Below are 19072 nucleotides of genomic sequence, written 5' to 3' on the forward strand. Positions count from 1 at the left end.
TAGATACGCAGCTATCTGAAAGAGTGTTAAAAGAACCATGCTCGATACAACAAACACAGGCAGCAGATACAATCTTTTAGGCACCCGAAGTACCTGCTCGATCTGGGCTCCTGCGGTGATAGGCAAATTCGGTTAATAGAGCCGGGAAAGAATACTAACTTCACTATCTTAACTTATTGCTAGGGTCAACCGCCGCCAGACTACACAACAACATCAACGAACTTACAATATCACCTAGCTAGATTTCCTCTCAAGGATCTTCCCAAGACAATTCGAGATGCCATAGAGGTTACTATAGCTCTGGGCTTACAATATCTTTGGGTAGATGCACTCTATATTCTACAGGACCAAGATAACGAGATCATTAAAAACGAGGTCAACATCGCGCTCGAGTTCTATACTCGGGCGAGCATTGTTATAGGGGCCGCCTCTACACCGCACAGTAATGCCGGGTTCTTAGCACCTCGAGATCTACCGTATCATAAGTATAAGCTCCCTGTTGCTGTGAAAGATAGAGACAAGACATTATATCACCGCCTTAGACTACTAGAACAAGGGTTCGAGAAAAAGCCAGAGCCGATCGACGAAAGGGGGTGGACGTTCCCAGAAGCCAAGAGCGCGTTATGTATTTTACGCTTCGAGTCTGAACGAGTCGTATTCAAATGCCAGGAAACGAACCTCGCAGATAGCGATATTGATAAGTTATCAACCTCAGATGAGATCTACCCGAGCAATTCCACATTTGATAGTTCGAGGTTCGCCACCCGAAACACTGGAGTAGATGACCCTGAGCCGCATATCGCAAATTGGCGACAACAAGTCATCAATTATTCTATACGTCAGACCGGGAGATTAGCTGACAAGTTGGCTGCCTTTGAATGTATAGCCATCATAGCCATGGCGAAGGCCACGGGCTGGGATCCGTCGCAGTGCAAAGCCGGATTGTGGATGACCGACATGCCGAGAGAACTGTTATGGTACCGCGATTACCACCGTCAGGATAAGCCTACAACTAGCAGTCCTTCAGACATGACACTGACAACGTCATGGTCGTGGGCTAAGATACGATCACCAGTCACCTGGCTCGATGCTAACGAGCTCAAATGGAATGATTATACTAGACGGAGAAGTCGATCACCCTCTAGCACACCCCAGACAGGTACTAAATGTCATCAAGGGGAACGATTTCCTCCATTGCCAATAGAAGTGGTCTGGGACGAGCCCTTGCAGTCAGAGCGGCAAAGGATGAGGTGTGTGATAATCCGATCGAGTGATCGTCATGGCCGTGGGGATCTCGGCCTCATCGGAGGCATCGAAGGCGTCGATGAGTGTTTATCCGGGATATATTACAATAAGATGAGCCGAAATACTCTGGGAGTCTGCCACCAAGCGTGTCGGCCAAAGTATGAGAAACTAACCGACCCGATTTCCAGCGACCATTCGTGGCGCATATTCACCATTCACCATTCATCCTGGCGAGGTGCTGGCTTCCGACGCGTTTCTCAAGCTCTGCAAAAGCTCCATGGTCAGGGCAGGAAAAGCTAAAATAAATGAACAAGGTCAGTTGAACGACATACCACTTTTGACGTTCTGATTCAGCTAGGCTCAGACTGGCTGTTTCCAAGCAATCTAACTGGGACAAGGATGATGTCGGCTAGCCGACGCCACGTGAACTTTGTTGATGATGATGATGATGTATTTAACGTCTGGTAACAAAAGGACGTGCCGGGCGCTATGCCGACATGGTCTATACTAATCTAAACTATATTACAGGCTACCGTCTTCACCTAACGTTCCTGTTCAATGACTCGGGCAAATTTCGGAAAAGAAATTGGTCTCCTCTATCCATTCGCATAGAAGAGAGGCTCCCTTAGCAGAACCTAACAAGAAATCAATACTTGCTTTGGCCATACGTTGGCGGAGGTAGCGCGGTGTAGCCTTGCGTCCACGCTTGCAGAAGTAGAAATGGACTGGTGTCTTGGGTTTCCCACAGCTGCAGTTGAGCAACGCATCTTGATGAGCGAATCTCTCGTGGTATGCTGCAAAGTCTCCATGATGGGATCTTGCTGCGTATAGCCTTCCTAGTAAGTGCCGAGGGAGGCGGAGTTCGGGCGGCTTGGGGTGAAGAATTATCTCGAGGTCGGCATATTGCCGAGGGCATTGGGACAGCCATTTTCTGGCAAAGGCTTGGAAGGCAGCTGCTTTAGCTTGCCTTTCTAGGTGCGCTAATGAGGGCTGTGGTTGTGATTTTGGGATTAGTTTGCAGGCTTCCTTGGCTAGAGCATCCGCTTCTTCATTTCCTGGTACTCCCGTGTGCCCAGGGCCACGTGAACTTTATTTGTACGACGCTTGTTCTCCTGTGGGCCAGCCTATTCCTTGGTCATGCTTTCGCAACATCGACAGCGGCACCCGCCAGAAACAGTCAACTCAAGCCCGGGGTTTTTTTTCTTTTTCTTGGGTGGGGCTTCTGTACTTATGGCTGTGACGCCACCCCTTCAGACTTAATCAAGCGACGAAAAGTGTTCGATGCTAGGAGGATCTTTCTGCCCAATTCCACAGCCGCCCCCTGTCTACTTCGGAAATTCGGCCGACCCAGCAATTTGGCTCTGTCTCCGCACCAACAATCTTTGTCGGACCATTTCAGGCTGGCGTTTGAAGAACTAGACTCTGACTACGTCTGCGACTATCCCTCTAATGGAAGGGGAAAAATCAAATTCCACCACGCACAGCCATATGTTAGATTATGTGCTCCTTACTCCCAGGTGGGCTCCACTCGGCCATGCTAGACCACCCAGCCTCTCCTCGGCTGTTGCATGTATGCACACACGCCTAAAAGGAGGAGCAGAAGAAAATAAGATATGCTCGGCTCACCTTGTTTCGACACAACTGGCCCGACTGTCAAAGTATAGAAGAGCATGGACGTGGTACCTGGTGCCATTACCCGCCTGCAGGCCCGCTACAACACCCGGTGATCAGCCATTTGATCAAGATATAGACAAGCTTCAATCCATCCTTCTTCAGATCGTCTCTTTGAGAACACTTTCTCTCCCCCTCCCCTTCGACAACTATTTGTTGACTCTTTCCATTTACCGCCGTAACCTACCTAGACATAGCGTTGAAACGTCGGCTGCTTGAATCCCAGCGCAACTAAAATTCATTTGCCGTCAAGACGTTTCTCCCGCCGACTGATTCTTACCACTAACGTTGGACCATGACGTCTCCGGAGCAGCGTATGGACACTTTACGACAGGGTCTCTGCCGCGTGATTCTAGATCAGCTCGCGGAAATCCTGCGGGATTATTCGTCCGGGAACCTAGCAAACCGGGTGCTTCGCTTCGAAGCTCTCATCCATGACGGCGAGCAGGGGATGCAATGGCCAACACCCTGCTCTCCCATGATCTCGGTATGTTGCACATTTATTTTAATTATCGAGGGCTGAACCTCCCCTTGGCACGGATTGTTTGGCAAGCGTTTAGCCTTCATTTGCCTGTGCAACTCCAGCTCTATAACGTAAATAGTTACTGCGAGATAGAGTGGTGGATAAGTCAGCATCGAATAATTAACTGTCAGGTCTATTTCACGGCTCCTCCGTAATTCTGCCACATGGGTGGGGAGGGGCTGATTGACCCAGCACAAGAGGTCCTTCTGCTAACTATCATCATCGATATACAGAAAGTCTTAGACTTATCAATCATCCTTTCACAGAGCGAAAATAACAGACTGAATGCGAGCAATTCAGGAAAGGAAAACACCATCGATCAGCCAACACTGTCCACCTTTGGCCCGCATTTTTTCCGAGCGCAAAGGACGCCATCCCAAGGGCTGCCGCAATCATCACCCGAGATTAGAGCTAATTGTTGGAACAGCAAAGGCTGATAAGGAGTAATAGGCAGGTACCATGGGCTGGCTGGCACCTGCCCTGGGCGAAGTGGGACAACTGGCTTAGTCATCACGGCCGGATAAAGGTGGGGCAACCACACAGGCCGTCACTACCTACTTCGACCGACTCCTGCCTACAATGTAAGATAGAAGAACAACAAGAAGAACAAGCAATAGGATCACCAACAGACGAGTGATAATTGCTACCACTATTTGTCGTATACGACCCCGTGAACCAACAGTTATTGAAGCGTGCATCTTGATACTTCTTGCCTGGTTCATACAGGGCGAGCTCTTTTGGAGTCTCCGTCATGATGATGATCTCTCCGTAGCATGCTTCAGCCATGGACTCCGACATTTGTTGGAAGTAGCGGATGCTCGGCGGCACTACTCCAGCAGGCAACGTCCTTTCGAATTCTTCCTGCCTTTTCCTGATAGGATCCAGCCAGCTTCCGGGAGTAAACATGGCGTAAAAGTCACGTACTCCCTTGTGGGTAGAGGCATCGTAGGCGTTAGGAAACAGATTCTGTGTGGGCTGGGCGATTAGCTTCATCATTTTGAGGGCCTTGGTTCCCTTTCGAAAAGTCTGGGATGTTGCATACCCAAATTGTGTACCGGGGCTTCTTAGACTCTCCACACGCCCATTCTGTGGCAGCAGAGGATAAACCCGTAGCTGCTCCAGCAGCAGTGACTCCTTTGGTGTAAAACACACACGTATCGGTAAGGTCTGCTTTTCTTCCTTTAATGTATCGAAAGAATGTCTCAGCAGTCATTAGATTGAGGATAGCCTCCGAATCCGATTCGTCAATGGCAGTTCCGTCTTTCTGTATGGGAGAAAACACGCAGTTCGAGGGATCAAACTCGGGGCCCTGATTCATGCACACTAAGTCCACCTCCTTAGCAGTACTGGGGGCCGCAGGCGCCGGTGGAATGGGGTTGCACTTATCTGCCTCGGCTGCAAGGTTGGTGTAGAAGTTTCCATTGAAAGCAGCATCCAGTGAGGCTTGAATATTGTTGTCATTGAAAGGACACCTAGCTTTTTCGTACTGGATGCCGTTGAGCTGCTCTATCGCTGGGGGAGAAAGCTTTTTCCAGCTGATCAATGGCGGGCTCAGGGCGTACTCGACGCCATCTTGGGAGGGAAAAACGTTCACCAGGCTGTCGTATCCGACGATGGGGTGTGTGTTACCGGGACCAGAGCCGCTGTCACCGGAGCTATAGAGTGTGTTTCCGCTCACTGATGTATCGTAGGTTTCTTTACCATTGGAGTAGCTGACTCCAACCACGCGGTAGTCGTCCGTCATTGGGTCGCATTTATCTGAGTATACCCAGACAACAATAGTCAGGTACCAGTGCTTGTGACGTTCGGTGTCCGTCTGGACCTTGGGCTGATACCACGAGTACAAGATGCCGGCCCGGCCGTTAGATGTTCCAACCCTGGCGTACATCTGACCTTTACTGGGATCGCGGCAGTCACCACCACTACGGCCTGTAGGTTTGAGCCCCATACTGAGTTGGCGGAAAAGTCAGTCATATTTAGTGATTGATGTATACGAAGGGAAACTTATATTGCACACATACCCATGATTACCCTCCTTGTCGACAGCGGCGTACGGGAAGCAACCGCTCCCATCGTTGAGCCAGGGCTTAAAACGCAGTTCGAGCTCGCTTTCGACTTCATCGGTAGCGTGCTGCTGAAAACCCGCAACCTCATCGTGCTATACGCCTGCAGAAGGTTGACCAACAGCATCCCTTGGTCCCAAGGCTGCTGCAGTCAGGGCGGCAACAGACCAGGCTTCAAAGAACAGCTGGCCTTTTACCTAAGTGTCCAAGGCCAGCGCTCCTACAGCCGCAATACCCCCCAGGGTCCTATGACCCTATAGTTACACAGACGAAGGAAGTAGCAGCTAGGATCTTCCAGGCCTGGCTCAAGACTGTGCCAGGTCAGCATACAGTCGTATAATCAGACGGCTCCAAAGCTCCTGACGGGGCTACAGGGTTCGGTTTTGTTATCTACCGCAACAATAAACGTATAGCCCAGGGCTGCGGCCGTCTCGGCTTAGCAGAAGTGTTTGATGGTGAGGCGGAGGGGGCGAGGGCTGGGCTCCGACGGGCCCTTCAGACCTCCCAAGGCCAGCCTATACACATCTGCATCGACAATACCAGCGTTATTCAGGGGATTCGCGGTAAGGTCCCAGACTCCTCACAAGCGGCCTTCCTTGAGATCCAGGAGGTAGGCAGGATACACGATATACGAACCCATTGGTCTCCTGGGCACCAAGGTATTAAAGGAAACGAAGAAGCAGACAGCCTAGCTAAGGAGGGCACAACCCTACTAGTCCCAAGGGGACAGCTAGCAACTCTATCAGGGATCAAACGGCTTGCTAAGGAGCGTATACGTCGCCAATACAAAAAATGGTGGAAACGGGAGGCAACATCCTGTTATACCCAGCTAGGACTCAAGGCCACCCTCGCTTGCGCTCCCGAACTAGCCCTGCCGCGGGCTATCCTTCATCATCTCCTAGCAGCCCGATCAGGCCATGGAGACTTCGAACAATACCACCAACGCTTTAACCATACAGAAGCACTGCTTACCTGCTCCTGCGGGGAGGCAAAGGCGGTAGACCATCTAGTCTACTGCCAAAAGACCCTAGTGAGGAGGCATCAGTGGCCTACCCTCCACCCTTCTAGCCCACTCGATCCTATAGGACCTATAGGATCTCTTGAGCGGTACTATAAGGGGCTAATTACTGATCCTATTGGCTTCCAGGCCTTTCTCCGCGTGACAGACTTCTTTCAGAAGATCTGCCCGCGGTACTAAGGACTAGGTCTTGACCTAGGCCCGACTAACGAATTTCTCCTCCTAGAGGGACAGACGGTAACAACGGAACTAGGGAACCAGCGGGAACTAGGGACGGATAAAACAGACAGTAGCTCACGGGCAAGATTTGGAGGACGTTAGGAAGAGGCGTGTACTATAGAGTATATAGCTCGAGCCTACGGCCCTCCACGCCATATACCCTTCGGGAGGTCTGCCGCAAGGGCGGCTGCGCCCTTGCCGCTACGGCGTTAAATAGAAAAAAAAAAAAAAACCCCCTCATCGTGGGGTTTCCATTTGTCGCCGACTGCAATGTCTCCATCCTGAGCATAGAGCACGCTGCCAGAAGCGAGGGTGGCTAGTCCCAAATAAATGAGAGACGAGAGTGAGTGAAACAACATTGTTGCTGAAAGAATGATGAACGATCAAAACAGAAAGAACGAACGCAGGACTGAAAAGGATGCGGAGTAACTTATAATGTGATTCAAAGGGGGCAGCTGAGAAAGACCACATAAACTCATACATAGCAAACCCATTAATAATTACACAATATCGTATTACCTCGAGAGTCTGGCTCTGTTGCTCAGTTCACCTGAATGATAGAGCTTAACAACTGGGATTTTTCATTTTCCCTATCATTTCCTAAAGTTTTTATTGGAGTTTGGGTCGCAGGTGGGTCTCATCTAGATGATGTGTCTTCCATGACTATCTAGACGAATAATGAAAAGTAATACCATCAATATAAATATAGTGAAGGCCCTGAGGGGAGGGGGGAGGCGATACCCTCACTTAACTATTTCATGAACATTGCAGTCCACTAACCCCAGAAACTTCTATGTCTAACGCTTTGTTCGGCTTAGCAAAGCTATTCGTATCGGCCGAATTGAGAGTTTTGTCTTCTTCTCAGTATGCGAATAGCGAGATGCAGCATATTGACGGCGCTACAGAGGAAAATGATGAACCAAAAGGCGGTCATGGTGTAATCAAGGCCCGAAGTGCAAACGTATATTTGTGACATGAAATGTTTGAATGAAGGTGATGTTTCTGCGATAGGTATATCGATCTAAAAAGTTAGCTTGATGGAAGAAATGATGGCAGAAACAAGCAGGAAAGAAATTGGCTAGGGCAGATTATTGAGAACCACACTGATTTGCAAAAAGGAGTCGTTAGGTGTATCCATTTTATAACCAGAACATGTCACGTCTAGAACACACCTTGCGGCGGAGACTACTTCCCAGCTTACAATACCCCGGCACCATTGGTGATCCACGCAACTATATCAAGCTTTGAGCGTTCAGGTAGCAATAGGCCATAAAGTGATCCGTCTATTTCCGCACCGTGATGGACACAAGTTAACGCGAAACGTGATAGGAGACCATAATTTTCACAGGAAATCATTTTACTCCTGAGACAACCCGTCAAGCCATCTCGCGAAGTTCACTTGCCCGTTGTTCCGTGCAAATCCCGCTGCGTTCAATCCTGTTATGTGCTCCACTATGTCAGATCGGGCCCCGTGCCGAATCAAAGCCTTGGCAAGCTCTCGGTCCCCTTTACAAGCCGCGACCTGTAGACCGGTCATACGAGGCGTCCGTTTCCTTCCTGGTAAATCATCTTCCCATATATTGGAGGTAAATAGGGCGTTAACATCCACGCCTTTGATGGACTCAAGAGCGAGATTCATGATGTCCGTCCGCAACTTCCCATTCAGAGTCGGGGAATTGACGATACTACCCACTAAGCCGCCAGACTCCCATTCGTACAAGCCACGGTCCGAAGGCCCCACTTTGTTCCCGGGGAATACCGTGAGGAAGTCGATGGCTTGGTCGAGAGACCTGCAACACGCCAGATAATCACCGAGTGATGCCACGTCGCAGTAAATTCCCCTAGAGGCCAATGCGAGATGGAATTCCCGTAGTTTCTGGCTACCGAATGCGACGCTGCCGTCTCTTTCAAGTCCGGGATCTTGGCTACGTATCCCATAATGGAGGAACCGCTGCGTTTCCGAGTTCACGGGGTCATGCACCCACCCGAAGTTAAGAATATTAGTCCATAGACTTATCTCGTCTGCGGAGTTGCTCTGTTGTTTCGGGGAATGCTGGTGTATTATGTCCAATAGGCGGTTCGAGGTTGAAGCAATCTTTCATTCAGAAGGTCAAAGGTAGACCTGTCAGGAGGTCCCGGCAACAGACCAATAAGGTATCGAAACAAAAGCGTGTGTCGCCTGGCGTAGCAGATGATCAGCAAGAGGTCGGCAATCTCCGGTGATAACGCTGACGGGTCGGTCTGGTCCTCTCTACAGAGCCGGTCAAACTCGTCTGGATCATTTGTGGCCCATGCTCTGGAAGCAAGACGTTTTGCCTGAGAGTAGTCTTGGAGTGACAAAGTTCAGGTTAGGTGGAGTGAGAGCAAATTGCACGTAGGGAACTCACCATGTTCTTCTAAGAGGATGAAAGCAGAATCGAGATGTCGTGATTTGACAGCCCCGGCAAAGAGATCCAGCTCTAGTAAGTCGCTGAAATCTTCTGATGGTACATCCCACTTGTGCTTTATCGCTCCTTTCCTCAGGTGAGACAGCACTCCTTCTAGGTAATCGCTCAGAGAGAGACACCCTGCAGCATATTGTGCCGCAAGCCGAACGAAGCAGGTCTCCGAAGCGTCGGCAAACTCATTGCGTATTTCGACATTTCGACCTCTGGAAGAGCGCAAGAAAACTCTCGACATAAATTCTTCGGGGTTGCTATAAAGTTCCATGTTGCGTGTCGAGGACTGTTGAAATGTTGAAATGTAAAACCTAGCATCCGGAGACTTGTCAGAGACCATATGAACTACCACGAGACTGTTCCTTGTATGCAATCTCACCTTCAGTGTGCGGTCGAGTGGTAAGTTGCTCGATTTCACAATTTATATGGGATTATCGGGGGCTGGATCGAAGTGAGAACCGATGACGGATGGGTTTGATCTAAATACACGGACTTTTCCGCCACCCCTCATTTCTCCACTCTTCTTCTCTCGCCTGATTTTTCTTGGCATCCGAGAACGGGCGGAAGTTCGAAAGTTAATCTCATACCTCCTCTTATCCATTTACAGAGTCATCCCTGAAGGGGGATAATTATGATTGTATTGCTTAGAGTGATCTGCTGGGCCTGCGGTAGATCTATATAAACGAGTGGCATCTATCCCGTGTAAGGCAATCCTGGCCCGACCATATGGTTAATTGAGTAGTGACTGTATGCGGTGAGTTCCACCTAAGCACGGGTATGGTGGTATCCTGTGTTAAGGATTGCTTCAGCCGAACCCTACATATTCCAAAACTCAGAACATTGAAATGACAAGGTCCTCTATTGTGCAACAGCTCAGTCTGCTAGTAGGTGTTGGTATACACGTCAGCAGGGCAACCGTACGGTTGGAACGAAGTGTCAATAATGGTCTATTATTGCTGCGTCTGGAGGTGGAAGGAGGAGGTTGTGGGCAGAGCCCACGGCCTCTCAGAAGTGGTATGTAAGGGGCCGTTTGTAAGTGCCCATACCGCCTTCCAGATCCACCTTTTCTGCCGACTGCTCAGAGATCCAACAGTAGGGTTTCTCGACTGGGTTCCCCCTTCTGCACCTGCTGGACAGTCATGCGCCAGCTTCAAGCACCTCGTTCAGTGTGTCTTGGACCACCATCGGAATAACGACGACCGGCGACAGGACGAAAGAAGCCCGGGTAGCTTAGGATCGAGGCCACTACCGCTGCCCGCTCTTCATTCTGACTTACATCCTTGGATTACAGCAACGCCACCTGGAGGTGGGGAAGACGCTGTACTTCAGATCCGATCATATCAACACCAAATGCTTCAGAATAGACATTATAACTCATGCTACCTGACGATTATCTAATTATTACATCTAAATATTATAACGTGAATGATAAGCGAGTGAGACAGACAAGCGAGTGAGACACAAAACTGCGCCGATGAGATAAACTGGCTTCCATATCAACATCAACAGCATCAATTCAATTCAAACTACTCATAATCCTCATCTTCAGACATCTCTTCAATAAACTGGCACGTTCGTGAATTGTGTCCCGGGTGACCACAAACGCCACACCGTCGCTGACCTGTCCCGGCCCTCAGTTTGCGACCACTAGTACGACGCATTTCCTCCTGAACCTGCGCAGTCACATCTTTCTGTGACTGTATATCTGCTGCGTCAGCTACAGTAAGACTTCCTCCATGTTGTAGGCGTGTTTTCTTAGTTCTCCGTCGTCGACTGAGTTGGTTATTCTCGTCTCTAAGAATCTGTACCTCAGATCTAAGTAAGGCTACTTGGTGCATGATGCCTCTTGTACCTTTAGAAAGTCGTTCAACAGCCTCGCAAATAGAGGTTGGGGAGCTGCTTTGGTGACGAGTGATCCGACTCTTAATAAAGTTGGATTGAGAGCTTGCCTCTACTGGGTTGTTTGGTGTCCTTGAAACCCAAGGCGGAGGTGTCTGTGGTAGTGATGCTGGAGGCGTTGGAGTGTGTAGCCGGATATCCAGCTTTGATAGGACGCTTTCTGCACTCAGAGGAACAAGCCCAGCTCCTCTAAAACCCCCTTGGATGTTTTTTTCAGTCATCGCTTGACTAAATGCGCTGCGATATGCAGGAAAGAAGTCCTCCTTTGAGATGTGGGTTACGCCCCGCCGCATCTTATCCTCAATTTGTTGCCCATACGCCGTCTTTAGCGGACCAAAGCACCCAACGTCAAGGGGCTGGAGTAGATGAGACGAATGAGGCGGCATACAAAGTGTAACGATCTTGTTTGCCTTGCAATATAGCTCAAAGTCTGTTGAGTGGTGACTTTCGTGCCCGTCGACGACGAGGAGGCGATATTGGCCTCTCAAACGTGGTTTCGTATGACGATCATAGTGCTGGATCCAATCTAGGCCTCTTTCATTTGTTGTCCATCCGTTTTCTGACGTCGCAATGACCCAGTCGTCCGGGAAACCTGACTCTGTATACCAGGTTGAGAGGTGATATTGGCCTGCAACGATGATGTACGGCGGGACGTTATAGCCTTGCGAGTTGATGGCTTGAATCACTGTAACCCATTCTCGATTACCAGGCTGCGCCATTTTTGTGTTTGAACGCCTTTCAGTACTTGTGACAACCATGCCAGATGCAATCTGGCCCATCATAAAGCCAGTCTCATCAAAGTTGTAGATATCAAACTCATCGATACCATACTTCGCGATTGTGTTCTTCACAAGAGCGAACCAGCCGCGAATAGCCTCTGCATCCTCGCATTGGGCCCTCTTGTAGTCGTACCTCCGAAAAAACCGCGTCCGCAATTGTGGTTGTCGTTTGACGAAGTTTAAGGCCCAGCGCTTCCCAACCGGAGGCGCGTCGCGATCAGCAAGCAGTCGATCAGCCATTTCTTCCACACCACGGATCCGGGGAGGGAATGATCGGGCATCTAGATCGAGAATGTGATCAACTAACGTCTGCTCTTCTAGCAAAGTAAGATTCCTCGAGTTCGGTATCCTGTCGCTTCGAGATGTAGAGCCCTTCAATCGTCGACTCAATGTTGCATGGCTGACCGAGTAGATCGTAGCTGCAGCCCGTGCACTAAGCTCTGGATTGATTCTGATAGCTTGAAGGGCCAGCTGTATGCCTGACTCATTACTTCTGGATGCCATGATGTGTTGTGGAAGAAACGTCTCCATTTGTGTTGAAGCATCATCGGCGCAGTTTTGTGTCTCACTCGCTTGTCTGTCTCACTCGCTTATCATTCACGTTAACCGATCTTTATAAACTTTTAATATAAATTTTCTTATTACTATTAAAATAGCGATTTTAACGATCATTTAATAAAGGGAGAGAATAAAATAAAATAAAAAAGACTAAAAAAAGGGCTAAGGTTAAATAGTACGGAAACCTAGAGGTAGGGTTACGTCTATATATACTGTAATAATCTTGTAGTAATGCAAAATGATAGTGTTGGAATAGGCCTACATTAGGCAGCAGGAGGTTGCTGCCGCGGTCCGTTCCAGCCACGGTGGTCCGTGTGGCTCAGCCACACGAGGGTGGTATACCCCAGACTTCCTGCCGCCGCTGGCACCTGGTTAGACTTCCACTCAAGAACAACAAGAACAAGCAATATCACCACTACAGTCGGTGATCGTTGCTACCCACGATACTCGAGTATTTTCCTTTTCCACCTGTGAATCCAACAGAAATCATAGGGGTATATAATATACTATCATGTAACTTATCCCTTTGAATACGGAGTAAAAGTGGGTAAATGCTGGGTATTTTCGGGCTTGGCAAAAATGGGGTCAAGCAGCACCCGATGGGATATTGGGCTCGGTCATCGCCATCATGGCTCTCCCAGCCATGATCCCTGGAATCGAGGAGGGAGTAAGACTGCCAACAGACTCTTCAAATTCTTAACAGAGAAAATCGGGTCATTATGGGAGCTGAAGACAGTAAAGACTAGCGGAAGTTCGGTTGTTTACGGATTCATACCAAGAGCCTTCCAAGTTGCGGTCGCACGCAAACCTAAGATTGACTGTTTTTTTTCTCGAGATCAATATTCGAACCCTTGGCAGTACCAGATATTCCATTTCTTCAGCAATACACATCAATCCCCTGGGAGTAAGAGCTTGGGGGACTTGCGTTGCTCTCAAACATACCAATACAAGAAGAGCACATCTATCTTGGGAACGACTCTCTGGGTCTGCGTAGCCTTTCAGCCAAATAAGTTCAATCGGATCGGATAAAAGTGCTAATAGAAAAGCACTTGACGTCAAGACAACGTTCAAATAACAAGCTGCCCATTCTAACTCAATTGAACGACTGATCTGAGTAACATCCGTTAAGTTAGCAATTAGATATCACGCAGAAGCGGTTCAGAAATCGCCAAATTCGAGACTCAGAAAGCTACCACAATCCATCATGTGATAGGCAATAGCTGAACAGAACTCTCTATGATTCAGGCTCATTCCAACAGATTAGATAAATATGCAGAATTCTTTCAGCTGGGCGGTGTGTAACGAGAGCTACATGCTCGAGCGCCAAGGGAGCACAGCTAGGGGCTGCGTTTCAAGGTCAAAGCATTCATTGATTGGGCAGATCTAATGCCAAGAGATGCCCGAGACCTCGAACTAATAAGTGAAGTCTACAAACAAAAGCCCCTTGGGATCTTCTAAAAAGGGAGATACGGTACAATTACTTTAATCTACGGTAGCGATCGATGATTCCGTCCTTGTTCAAGACTTTTCAGGTTATCACGGATGGGCTTCAAGTTTCTCCACTGAGCTACAAAGAATTTGAGGCATCAGCCCCGCGACTGGACAACCGGAACCAAGGATGACTTCCCATACCCACGTCAACTTTTCAGGCCATTTCGCTGGGCTGAGCAACATGATGCTGGTGGGCTTGCTCATTGCGAGCACTACAGATTTCATTCTCATTATTGCCAACTTACGCGGGTGGGCCATTGACAGTTCTTGGTACGAATCCTCCTTTTCGACATGTCTTGCAACCCAGCCAGCCTTTCAGCTTCTCGCAAAGTTTCTTTGCCTCCAAGAACTGCAAATTTCGAAACGCGCCGCTGCAGAGACGGCTCTTCGTCTTGTAGCATACATCCTTGGTTTTTTCAATGCTCTAGCAATTATTTTCCTCGGCCAACATGACACGCTTAAGAAGTTGTTCGTCAGCATGCTGCCTGTGGAGCAGGGGCACGGGCATGTCAAACATCCACACACAACGCCAGCCCCTAAAGACATGCGGAGATGCCTTCAATTGGGAATCATGGTGTTTCCCTGCTTTGCTTTTTTGGCGACGGCGATGTGGGCTGGCGCAATGACACCCTTGAAAAGCACTATTACTATACCGAGCATAGTTGATCTCCCAGACTTTGGGCCGTCTAAAGCGACTACAGAAGATATTTTCTCTGGCTCTGTGGGCACGGTAATTCTAAGCAAGCTGCTCTCAACAACGGCATCATCAGTATCGTTTTCCAACGGGTCACTCAGCAGGCAGACGACGAGTCACAATGCCTATGGACTTTCACATCGATCGCGAATACCCACATAGAACGTTCGCCGTCACCGGATTCCTATCTGATAGTGTCGGAAGTGCGCAGTGGTCCGAGTATATCGGCGAAAGTCCACGCTCGATCATGGCGGTGGGCGTTGCTGATAGCTCCAAATCAACTCGTCGGTTTATTTCCATCGCTGCGGGCGAAGACTACGAGGCTCTGAATGCCACTCAATGCACCATTGACTTTGTTGCAACATTGTTTAATGTGTCAGTTGATTTGAAAGATCGTAGCATCTTGGTTGTTCCTTCAAAAAGCATCGAAGACTTTGACCCACGACGATATTTAACCAGGGCAATTATCAGGCAGTTTGATTCCATATCAAATAGCTTACAGAGTTTTCACGGTTCAGTCCTTGGCGACGTTATTGTTGGTATCACTTACGACAGTTATGTTATCCCACATTGCGGCTTGGAAGAACTCCCTTGAAAAGCCAGCACCCGGGACCATAGCTACACTTCTTGGGTTACAAAGCTTCTTCATCACCATGACAGACGCTATGCTCGTGGCTTATGGATCAACGCAACTCGAAATGGGCAGAAAGTCTCGTCCAGCAGCGGCAGAAGTCGTGATAGAAGTATTCACCGTCGGTAACAAGGCTTGCTTGGTCGCAGTAGCAGCGTTAAATGCGACCGCCTTATGGTTGCACTGGAAGCTATGGAAGGGTGCTCGGGGCAGATCATAGCGGATGGAACTTCGCATCATATTTGTGCCATAGTCTAGGTGTAGATGATAGATAGGAAAACAGATTTCAAAGAAATGCGCATGCTCTTTCGAATTTCAAATAGAAACCAATATGTCCCGACTCACTTCAATCATACTCCACGGCTGTCCAGATGAGAACTATTAGTACAGCCTCCGAGATGCTAAACGTAGATTCTGTATGTTTTTTTCGATGCATAGCTCACGCCCCGTGTGGGGGCCGCATGACCTTGGTTTATCCATCTCAACGCTATGGCACTTCGGAAGCTAAACTACTGTTGTTGACTGACAAGAAAACATGCATGCGTAAGAGTTCTTCCAGTCAAACGGAGAAGGTGTAGTTTACCGGCCGATGCCGGCTGACCTCCGAAAGAATCCCCGAAACGGCATCCGATTCCGGTGCCCGACAACACCGGAAATACTGCAGGCAACGAATAAAAAGCAACTTCTAGATCTGGAAGCGAACCCGATTACCGACCGACTTCCAGATCTGCGCCGTAGGAGGAGACGGACGTAGATATACCCGTGCGCCCCACCACATACGGGCTTCATCGACGGAGCTAATACTGAGTTGAACGGAACCTCTTTTGCTCTTACGAGTTCCTCGTCACAGCGCGGCGGAAGCTATTTCATCTCCCAGAGTTCCCGTAAGTAGCCCGGTATCAAGATAAGATCGGAACAAACTCCATTTCAGATGCTCTTGGTTACCTTGGGACCAACACAGTACAAGCCGGTGCTGCCCAGATTGCGGGGTCATCAAACACGCACTGAGTCGCATCAGCAGATTGCGTGCTAGACGCCCAGGATAGCAACATTGCAACCACCATTGCTAATCAAAGACGCTGCTGCTGATGGTCTCCTTGGTCGTTATCCCACCATAAGGCCGGTCTTATTAGATATGGATGGCGTCATTTCCCCCCATCAAACAATACCCAACGCCTCCATCCTTTCGTCTCATGTAGTGCTGAACCCCAATGATATTGTGCTGTTCCATGAACCCACCAGCCGGTACCGTATCGGCTGGTGCTGCTAGGCTATGTCTTGGTGAAAGTCTGGGAGGCAACGCAATCGAATCCCTGTCAGCATGCAATCTTTGGGACGAATGCCCCTCATCGGATATACTCCGACGTCGATGGCCCTTTGGAGGGGTAGTCTATATAAACTCATGGGCACGGCCCCGGGATTTGATCGGGCGCAATGCACCATACTTAATTCGATTTTTAGCAAGGAGAAAGAACCTCAGTAGTAAAGAAACGATCCAATATGGCCCCTTCAGCAACCGCAACAGCGACTGTGATCGACCCGGTCAACCTCCCGGTTAACAACCTCCGGTTATACGCCGACGGCTCTGGAGACTACAAAGAACTCTCACCCACAACATATGACAAGGATGCCGAGGCCAAGGGAGGCGATGGCCATGAGGGCGCAAAGGTTTGTACTGTTCCTAGGACTAATTATATGGTGCTTATCCGAAGGGAGACTGATTCTGTTGATGTAGTACCCTCACTACCTTCCCACATGGAACCCTGAGCAGCAATATCCTCCCCTGCAGCCCTTCCAGCACACCGAGCACGGCAGAGACGCAGACCCCAGTTACCCTGATCTTCTTCCCAAGGACGCACAGGTGACCGACCTCACGCCCTCGATCGGCACAGAAGTCAGAGGTGTCCAGCTCAGCACACTCAGCAACGCTGGTCGTGACCAACTTGCTCGCTTCGTCGCCGAGCGTAAGGTGGTCGCTTTCCGCGCTCAGGACTTCGCCGACCTTCCGATCGATAAAGCCCTCGAGTTCGGCGGTTACTTTGGCCGTCACCACATTCACCCAACCTCAGGATCCCCTGAAAACTTCCCCGAGGTTCACCTTGTCCACCGTGCCGCGGGTGACAGGTCAGCAGAGAAGTTCTTCGCCACCAGAACCAGCTCTATCGCGTGGCACTCCGATGTCTCGTACGAGCAGCAGCCTCCTGGCACAACTTTCCTCTACATCCTAGACAAGCCCGAGACAGGAGGTGATACTCTGTTCTGCAATGCTGCCGAGGCATACAACAGATTGAGCCCGCTCTTCCAGGAGAGGCTTCACGGCCTTCAGGCTGTTCACTCTGGTATTGAGCAGGTTGCTGCGTCTGTCAAGAAGGGTAGCATCAAGCGTCGCGAGCCTGTTGCCAACACTCACCCCATCGTTCGCACACACCCTGTTACTGGCGAAAAGGCCCTGTTCATCAACCCTCAATGTGAGTTGAGAGCATCCCAGACCATCCAAATTTGAATACTGACCTATGACTTAGTCACACGTGAGATTGTTGGCCTCAAGAAGGAAGAGTCCGACGCTTTGCTCAAGTTCCTCTACGAGCACATCGCTTGGGGCGCTGACTTCCATGCCCGCGTGAAGTGGGAGGAGGGCACTGTCGTTGTTTGGGATAACCGCGTCACTCAGCACTCTGCTCTCATTGACTGGAACAACGGTTCAAGAAGGCACTTGGCCAGAATCACACCGCAGGCTGAGCGGCCGTATGAGACGCCCTTCAAGGGTTGAATGTTGTAGTATTGGGAAGTTTCGTGGTGTGTACATCAAAGACCATTGTGGTCAAGCAAGCCTCCGAGCAGTAGCCTGCAAAGCCAGTCGCATGAGCCTGGTACTTAGTTATGAAGATATGCCAAATTTATTATGAATTATTACTTGACACTATGCCTTGTCTTGCTAAGTTGCCATAATGGAAAGATACTACTGTCGCAAAAACGACGCCGTTAATTACGGGCAGCAATTAACGCCATATATACCCTACGACACACCCCCTCAGATCCTAGCCCTGTGGAAGGGTAGGGGTCTGTACGCTTTTACCCGTGGCCGCTCTGGGCTTGTTGGGTGGCACTTGGGCTCTTTTAGACCTGATTAGGCGGCAAAACTGCCCACCCGAGCGGGAATTGAACCTGAGGCTTTAGATGTGGGTACGCGTCAAAGCTACACTTTAGACGGTTGTGCTACCGGTAGAATCCTGGGCTCATAACTGTCACAAAGCGAGGTAGCAAGTGGAAGACTTGTATGGTAGAAAGTGGCTTGATTCCTATAAGTGGAAGACCCGTATGAGGGTCCTATCTATATACCGTACAAGACGGGTAATCGGCTTGTGGAAAGTGGTATCGTACGGCAGTAACCGGCAGCGCCACGTGTGGCGCTGCGACAACTACAGACATTGAATACATTTTCCTGTAACTTCACGAACGGCTGCGATGCACAACGCCAGAGTCGGTTTGGGAGTTGACTACTGTGGAACACACATTACTCTCCTTCTCTAGAACTATTGGAGACCTAAACGTATAAAGTGTGGAAGAGTTTGATGCCCGCTCGGCTCAACCGTTGTATCGGGAAGATTTGGGGTCTTGCTTTGCCCGTGTCAACTTTGGACACTCTTCCTTCAACCTTGTAACCACAGGTTCAAGTTGTCACTACGGAGTAGAGAATGACGAGATAGTGTCGGTATCCCATAGGAATGGCTAGTTCGCCTCGCGTGGGGTATAATTCGGAGCTAAGGTGTGCCCTTTGAAGCTACCTTGAACTCGGGGGCTTTTTCTGCCCTTGACAAGCCATCGCTGAGGTCTGAAATCACA

At 49.5% G+C, this 19072-nt stretch overlaps 7 protein-coding genes across 7 annotated transcripts; 5 read left to right on the forward strand and 2 right to left on the reverse strand.

The window, feature by feature from the left end:
* The first annotated feature begins 1049 nt into the window (after positions 1 to 1049).
* BDP81DRAFT_419264 (uncharacterized protein) lies at positions 1050 to 1612 on the forward strand. The gene is made up of 2 exons (XM_060589759.1): positions 1050 to 1509; positions 1578 to 1612. Exons 1-2 carry the CDS (start codon positions 1246 to 1248, stop codon positions 1584 to 1586), a joined length of 273 nt encoding a protein of 90 aa, XP_060448657.1. The 5' UTR covers positions 1050 to 1245; the 3' UTR covers positions 1587 to 1612.
* A 1242-nt stretch (positions 1613 to 2854) lies between these two features.
* Positions 2855 to 3914, forward strand: BDP81DRAFT_419265 (uncharacterized protein). Its single transcript, XM_060589760.1, has 2 exons — positions 2855 to 3403; positions 3673 to 3914. Exons 1-2 carry the CDS (start codon positions 3212 to 3214, stop codon positions 3874 to 3876), a joined length of 396 nt encoding a protein of 131 aa, XP_060448658.1. The 5' UTR covers positions 2855 to 3211; the 3' UTR covers positions 3877 to 3914.
* Positions 3915 to 4391: 477 nt separating this feature from the next.
* On the reverse strand, positions 4392 to 5464 carry BDP81DRAFT_446441 (necrosis inducing protein-domain-containing protein; the record flags this gene model as incomplete). The annotated part of the gene is made up of 2 exons (XM_060592061.1): positions 4392 to 5368; positions 5461 to 5464. 2 exons carry the CDS (start codon positions 5462 to 5464, stop codon positions 4392 to 4394), a joined length of 981 nt encoding a protein of 326 aa, XP_060448659.1.
* Positions 5465 to 8096: 2632 nt separating this feature from the next.
* Positions 8097 to 9578, reverse strand: BDP81DRAFT_468965 (uncharacterized protein; the record flags this gene model as incomplete). The annotated part of the gene is made up of 4 exons (XM_060594506.1): positions 9557 to 9578; positions 9127 to 9488; positions 8887 to 9066; positions 8097 to 8761 (listed from the first exon to the last, which is right to left on the reverse strand). Exons 2-4 carry the CDS (start codon positions 9446 to 9448, stop codon positions 8097 to 8099), a joined length of 1167 nt encoding a protein of 388 aa, XP_060448660.1. The 5' UTR covers positions 9449 to 9488; positions 9557 to 9578.
* A 510-nt stretch (positions 9579 to 10088) lies between these two features.
* BDP81DRAFT_419270 (uncharacterized protein) lies at positions 10089 to 10269 on the forward strand (the record flags this gene model as incomplete). The annotated part of the gene is made up of 1 exon (XM_060589761.1): positions 10089 to 10269. A coding segment is annotated over exon 1 (150 nt), but the record flags the coding sequence as incomplete, so codon positions are not given.
* Positions 10270 to 14719: 4450 nt separating this feature from the next.
* On the forward strand, positions 14720 to 15193 carry BDP81DRAFT_446443 (uncharacterized protein; the record flags this gene model as incomplete). Its single annotated transcript, XM_060592062.1, has 1 exon — positions 14720 to 15193. The coding sequence occupies one exon, from the start codon at positions 14720 to 14722 to the stop codon at positions 15191 to 15193; it is 474 nt and encodes a 157-aa protein (XP_060448662.1).
* A 1494-nt stretch (positions 15194 to 16687) lies between these two features.
* On the forward strand, positions 16688 to 18161 carry BDP81DRAFT_367583 (TfdA family taurine catabolism dioxygenase TauD). The gene is made up of 3 exons (XM_060586542.1): positions 16688 to 16897; positions 16965 to 17697; positions 17752 to 18161. Exons 1-3 carry the CDS (start codon positions 16730 to 16732, stop codon positions 17997 to 17999), a joined length of 1149 nt encoding a protein of 382 aa, XP_060448663.1. The 5' UTR covers positions 16688 to 16729; the 3' UTR covers positions 18000 to 18161.
* The last annotated feature ends 911 nt before the right edge of the window (positions 18162 to 19072 follow it).

This window comes from Colletotrichum phormii (genome assembly GCF_030913505.1).
Source record: "Colletotrichum phormii strain CBS 102054 chromosome Unknown BDP81scaffold_4, whole genome shotgun sequence".
NCBI lineage: Eukaryota > Fungi > Ascomycota > Sordariomycetes > Glomerellales > Glomerellaceae > Colletotrichum > Colletotrichum phormii.

Bases quoted from the DNA above. Each gene is read 5' to 3' on its own strand.
- BDP81DRAFT_419264 (XM_060589759.1), top strand. From the start codon at position 1,246: ATGAGGTGTGTGATAATCCGATCGAGTGATCGTCATGGCCGTGGGGAT.
- BDP81DRAFT_419265 (XM_060589760.1), top strand. From the start codon at position 3,212: ATGACGTCTCCGGAGCAGCGTATGGACACTTTACGACAGGGTCTCTGC. The intron at 3,404-3,672 runs GTATGTTGCACA...ATCGATATACAG, and splicing joins CCTGCTCTCCCATGATCTCG to AAAGTCTTAGACTTATCAAT.
- BDP81DRAFT_367583 (XM_060586542.1), top strand. From the start codon at position 16,730: ATGGCCCCTTCAGCAACCGCAACAGCGACTGTGATCGACCCGGTCAAC. The intron at 16,898-16,964 runs GTTTGTACTGTT...CTGTTGATGTAG, and splicing joins ATGGCCATGAGGGCGCAAAG to TACCCTCACTACCTTCCCAC. The intron at 17,698-17,751 runs GTGAGTTGAGAG...CCTATGACTTAG, and splicing joins CCTGTTCATCAACCCTCAAT to TCACACGTGAGATTGTTGGC.